General features: G+C 31.8%; 1 protein-coding gene across 1 annotated transcript; it reads left to right on the top strand.

Moving 5' to 3' along the window:
• Window positions 1–2,575: 2,575 nt before the first annotated feature.
• LOC120082668 (phenolic glucoside malonyltransferase 1-like) lies at window positions 2,576–5,873 on the top strand. The gene is made up of 2 exons (XM_039037928.2): window positions 2,576–3,672; window positions 4,798–5,873. The coding sequence occupies exons 1-2, from the start codon at window positions 3,068–3,070 to the stop codon at window positions 5,585–5,587; spliced, it is 1,395 nt and encodes a 464-aa protein (XP_038893856.2). The 5' UTR covers window positions 2,576–3,067; the 3' UTR covers window positions 5,588–5,873.
• The last annotated feature ends 526 nt before the right edge of the window (window positions 5,874–6,399 follow it).

The following is a 6,399-nucleotide window of genomic DNA, read 5'->3' as shown; positions in this document are numbered from 1 at the left end:
ATAGTCTAATGATTATTCAATTATAGTATGATTATTAGCTCTTTTTTCTCTTTTTTTATATATATTTCTATGGAAAGTTCAAATAAAGTGAAGACTCTCGCTCTCTCCTAAGATCTCGCTCTCTTTGTTATTGTTGTTATTTTTCCATTAATGATTACTAGCTTCCATTTCTTCTAGAACAATCACAAACACTTTTTTTATTATGGATCTACTACCAGAAACTCAATGCGTAATCTTAGCCTTCAATGTGTATTCCTGAATAATCTTATTTTTCAATTAATCAACCATTTCATTTTACCAAGTTCAATGTTAGTCAGATTAGCCAATATAAACTAAATCTCGCTCTCTCCAACATTCTCGCTTTGAATCTCGCTCTCTCCTAAAATCTCGCTTTGAATCTCGCTCTCTCTTAAAATCCCATTCAACATCTCGCTCTCTCCTACTATCTCGCTTTAAATCTCGCTCTCTCCTTAATCTGCTTCAGCCCACTTATCTCCTTAATCGCTTTGAAGTTTCGACATGTGTGTAACCTTCGACAACTTAATATACAAAATTTTGTTCGTAGACAAAGCTAATTCGGAATTGTCTTTCATTCCAAGGCATAACTTGTATCCATGCGCTTCATATTCGCCTGGAGTTCGCTCCCAGAAATATAGCCATCCCTACCCCTCACATCAATCCCACAAGCCTCCATCTAATTCGAAATGATAACAAAATGCATATGTTGTTAGAAGCAGCTCAAGTACACATATACATATAATATACCATCTCATTACTTTATTTCCTCTATGAGGAAAAAAGAAAAGTAATAAACCTGCAATCTCGAGGGTAGATGTGTGTCGAAACTTCAACCTTTGACAACCTAAGCGAGATTCGCGAGATTTTCCTTGTCGAAGGTTGAAGTTTCGGCCTATGTTTTGTTTCCAAGTTTTTCTTTGTTCGTCGAGTTCTTAACGTTCGACCTCCACATTAGTCGAGTTCTCAACGTTCGACCTCTAGCCTCGAACTCCCAAAACAACAATATTTCTCTAATAAGTTTCAAAACAACAATATTTCTCTAATAAGTTTTGAAAACAACAATATTAATATTAAAGGTCCCTCATCTTCATACCTTGATAGTTGATACTCTCCCATGTCCTTTTTTTTTTTATAAAATCTCTCTCAATTTTTAATACTTCAAATTTAATATCTATTTCTTCCACTCTCATAGCTATTTTAGTAAGCTTCTTTCAAAAATATTTAAACTATTTTTCTATATTTCTTATAGAAAAATGTCAACTTGTTTAAATTGGATTGAAAATTGAAATTTGAGTTGGACTAAATTACCCTCAGTCTAAAATACTTAGGGTGTGTTTGGAATATTTAATCTAAAAAATAAATCATTTTGGAAGTAATTTGAATGTTTGACAACCATTCAAATCACTTTTTAAGTATATTTTGATCAATTTTTATCAAAAGTGTTTAAATAACAATGAATTTTTTTAAAAAAACATTTTTTTATCAAATTAATCCAAACAAGCCTCTATAGTAAATAGAGTCTAGAGATTGTAAAATGTGAAATCTTTTAAAATAGTTATAGTTTAATTTAAATTAAGAGATAAACTAAAAACAAAATATAAATGAAAGAGAAACTTAACAGAAAGGAACAATAATCTATTAAAATGATTTTTCAAAAAAAAAAAAGACAAATATACACATGATATTTGTACATTAAATCTAAGGGAAAATGTATCTCCTATAACTATTAAGAGTTTAACAGGATTAGTTTGTTATTTGACATAATAATTTAAAATTTGTTATTTAGCTTGAACATGTAGGAAATTCAAATACAAAGTTGTTAGGAGAAGTATATGATGGAATTACATTAATATTAGTTGATTCAATGGTGAAATAATTTTTTCTTGAATAGTAAAGTTTAGGAATATAATGATGTATCATCCAAATACAAATCAATAGTTAATCATAATGTATATAGACGATATGTATGCATGTTGGAGGCGTTGAACGTGTTAAAACATCAAATATACATTAATTTGAGAAGCTACCTACACTTGATATGCAGATGGTAAACATAGTTTATACAAAAACATCCATATATAACGGATGTGTTGATAAAAATCATTGTTTAGAAACTTTCAAATTGAATTGAAATATCAAATTAAAATGATGTTTCATGTACAAATTTAACATATTTGTATGAAAGTTAAACTCGTAGTTTTTTCAATTTGAATGAGTTATTTGATTTTTGTAAAGTAATAACTCAATTGAATTAAATTGGAGAAATGTTTCCATTTTTGTATTTAGTTGATTTTATTTTCTATTTTGGAGAATTATTAATGGTTAGTATGTAAATAGCAACTTGGTTTTTCATTTGTAGCATCTCATTCCAAATTGAAGAGTTCTATCCTTTCTTTTTTTTTTCTTTCTTTTGTTCTTGAATTCAGTTGCGAGCAAGTATCCAAGAGTATTGTCAGATCCAAGTAGTTTGAGGTTATAGTTCTATCCGAATTAGTTGTTGAATCTCCAAAATCTTTCACAAAAAACATAAAATCTAGAGATATTTAATGCGTAAATTTCAAAAATAAAATCTAGCCATATAAGTAAAGGTTTAACCACTAAAAAGATTAGTCAGTCCTCACAATTTCCCTTTTTTTGTTTTTTAACTCTCTCCCACATGTTTGGTCTTCCCATCAACATTAATGTTTTCTCTCTCTCTCCTATTTTCAATCCCCCCATGACTATAATTAATTTCTCCCATGTTTTATAATAAATTTTATTTTTCAATTTGACTTTTATTATTTTATGTATATATTTTTTTATTTTACAAGAGAAAAAAAGGACTCGATCCTAAAAAAATGTGCAGACGAGATGCCCGTGAAGAAAAAATATTAATACCTCGATTTTGTAACACCCCACGTGAATCATGCTTGTCTTTTTGCCGTAGTAAAAGATGGACTCATCAATGTCGAATCGTTTTTCTCGAACATTATGTAATTATAGCAATCAAAAGTGAGAGAGAAAATTTCTCCATTGGTTTGGTTTAGCCCTCAAAAAGTTAAGAGCTTCCATGAAGATAATTGAGGTGTGTAAGGTAAGTCCTTCACTAGAAGAATCAACAACTGCTCCCAAGTCTCTTCCTCTCACTTTCTTTGACATCTTATGGATTAGATTCCCTCCAACACAATGTCTTTTCTTCTACAAATTATCGTCCACCGGGATCTCGTTTGTCGACGCCGTTCTTCCAAATCTTAAATCTTCTCTCGCTCTCGCTCTTCGCTACTATCTTCCTCTTGCTGGCAACCTCGTTTGGCCCCAACATTATGCGATACCGACCATCGAGTTTGTTGACGGCGACGGTGTGTTGCTCACCGTGGCTGAGGCCGAGATTGACGCTGATTTCGAACGTCTTTCGGGACACGGGTTTCGTGAAGTTGAAGAATATCATCCTCTTGTCCCAAAGTTGGATGTGTCCCATGATCATGCTGCAGGGATTGCTCTCCAAGTCACTGTGTTTGGAAATAAAGGGTTTTCGATTGGCATATCAAACCACCATGCGGTTCTAGATGGAAAAACTTCAACTTCATTTCTCAAGTTATGGGCTCGTCTTTGCCATCTTCATGTCAATGGAGGATCCCCCATTCCGCCAATCGACTTCATGCCGTTCTACGATAGGTAATATATTATCACTTAATTCAAAAGTTTTTTTTAATCTTTATATAATTTTGAAAGAAAAGAATTTGGGTCCATTCATTACTTTACATGTCATTATATGATTTTTTTAATTTATTATTTATTTATTTCATATACCACGCATAATTCTTAAATACTACATTTGTGACAAGCAACCATAATACTAGAAACTTTCTCCACCCACCTATAGTGAAGTCGAGATAGAATCTACTAAAAGGCTTTCATGTCGTATAAAAGTTTTAATTAATTTTTTTTAACAAAAAAAAAAAAACTATGCATAGAAAAGATGATATATGAGGATTAGGTTCAACCTAAGCTACACTTAATTATTATCCATTTTGAAAATATTAAATTACGGAATTAGTCAATGCCATATGAAATTTGAAAATGTGAAAAGAGACCTTAAAATTTTTATAAAATACAAGATACTATTTGTTTAATATGGTATTAATACTCCTAAAGCTCAAATGAGGGTTAGTTAACTCAGAGAAACACCAATTTGATGGAGCATGTTGCCAGTCTCACATTGAAATGATAGATAAATTGATTTTGAGATAAAAATTAATATTTATGTTCAATGAATCATTAAATTTTCAGTTTTATGTCTAATAAGTAATAAACTTTTAAAACATGAAAGTTTAATATCTTACTAAATACAAAGTTTGAGTTTTATGATGATTCTAGTTTTAGAAAAAGATAATTTAACATTTTAGAAAGACAATGATTAGGTACAACAATTTTATGCATCCTATTTTTCCTACATAGTAAAAAAAATCCAATAATCTAGTTTAATGGTAGATTTTTATTATTGTGCAGTCTTGATTGCACAAAGATATGGGTGTATCCTTTCGTTTAAAAGTTGACATGTAGAACTATTTTTCAAAACCTAAGTTGATTGAGTACATGTATGATGATAAAAATGTTAAAATTCACTTCTGTCATGTCCAAAACAGTTCAGAAAAAAGTATTTAATTACTCAAAATTAATTTAATATTTAATTTTATTCTTTTTAATATAATTTTTATGTCAACAAAATTAGTATCGACTAATTCCAAACATTTCTCATCATAGTTTCGAAAATATGACAAGAGTGATTTTAACACACAGGTCGCTTATCGACGATTCGAGAGGTCTCGCCGGGATTTTTTCAAACGCATGGCTAAATGACGAAGGACCCAACAATAGAAGCTTGAAGCTTAAGTTACCCAAAACTACTCCACCACCTGGTTTAATTCGATACACACTCGAATTTTCGCATCAAAACTTACAAAAGGTAAGGCAATGGGTTATGAAGAAGAGGCAAAAGGAAAATGAAAATTCCCACATATCTTCCTTTGCGTTGGCATATGCTTATCTTTGTGTATGCACAGCCAAGTTAGACGGTTTAAGAGATGGAAAATTAGCCTTTGGATTTGGTGCTGATGCTAGATCTCGTTTAAAACCTTCATTGCCTTCTAATTATTTTGGTAATTGTTTGTCTGGTCGTGCTTGTGCTATTGAAAGAAAGGACCTCTTGAGTGAAAAAGGAATACTTTTGGCTATTCAGGCCATTTCAGAGGCTGTTAAAAGTTTGGGAGAAGAAACTTTAGATGGGATAGAACATTTTTGCCCCTTCTTGATTGCTTCATTCAATGATGATTCTCCTGAAAAAGTTCTTTCGATTTCTGGGTCGCCGAAGTTTGAAGTTTATAGTGCAGATTTTGGTTGGGGAAAGCCAAAGAAAATGGAATGGGTTTCTGTTGAATCATCAACAGAAATTTCTTTAACAGATAGTGGAAATGGTGATGGTGGGATAGAGATTGGATTGGTAAAGGAGAAACATGAAATGGAACGTTTGGTTGATCTGTTTGTTAAAGGTCTTCGATCGGATTTCGAATCACCTGACTCAGAGACTTAATCCCATGCATCTCCTTTTTATTACCTAGTAAAAGAAATAAATAAAAATTTATCACGTGGCAGATTTTTATTGAATGTTGTTTGAGGACTACAAAAAGATAAACTTCACCCAAGTTTTTTTAAGAATTTTATATTTCCAATTATTATAAAGAAAATACTTAGGTGACAACATTTATCTTTGTGCATTCCACAAAATATTGGTGAATTCTTCTTATTGCTTTGTAATCATAGTGGGATGCATAAAGAATGAAGTATATCTTATAGCCCAAGTATTGTTCTTATTATAATTGTTGGTTTTTCTTTTGGTTTCATTTTAAGATTCCAATTCCCTAAACGACTGGTGTATGAGGATACTCTATAGCTTTCGGTGGAGGTTTCTTTCATTGTCCCTTTCTTGTATGAAAATTTAGAGAGATTTGATTGAAGTCATTACCATAACGTCAATGGTGAATAATCCTACACGTTATTTAGCACCCGGGATCAAATTTGAGATTTAAATTAAATCCAAAACTAGATATGATACCTGTTGTGAGAGTTAGAAAATATAAAGGGATGGAAAATGAATCGTTTACCTCTTCTTTGTGTACAATAGAGTCACACGGTTAAACGATGCAAGACAGCCTTATCGTTTACCTCATCGTACTAAGCGATGGAGCCTTGGATACTAAACGATAGTGGTATCACCTACTTATCGTACTAAACGATGGAGCCTCGGAAACTAAGGGATAGTGATATCATTTACCTTATCGTCTATCTTGTCTTGTTAAGCGATGGAGCCGCGGAAGCTAAGCGATAGTAGTATCGTTCACCTTA

Source organism: Benincasa hispida, chromosome 8, assembly GCF_027475165.1.
Source record: "Benincasa hispida cultivar pf3 chromosome 8, pf3_genome.v1.1, whole genome shotgun sequence".
Taxonomy (NCBI): domain Eukaryota; kingdom Viridiplantae; phylum Streptophyta; class Magnoliopsida; order Cucurbitales; family Cucurbitaceae; genus Benincasa; species Benincasa hispida.
The sequence above is the reverse complement of the archived record's forward strand: the minus strand, read 5'-3'. Positions and strand labels throughout refer to the sequence as shown.

What these genes read in the sequence shown, in the direction of transcription:
- LOC120082668 (XM_039037928.2), top strand. Translation starts at nt 3,068, where the DNA reads ATGAAGATAATTGAGGTGTGTAAGGTAAGTCCTTCACTAGAAGAATCA. An exon ending in TTCATGCCGTTCTACGATAG is followed by an intron (nt 3,673 to 4,797) that starts GTAATATATTAT and finishes TTTAACACACAG; the next exon opens with GTCGCTTATCGACGATTCGA.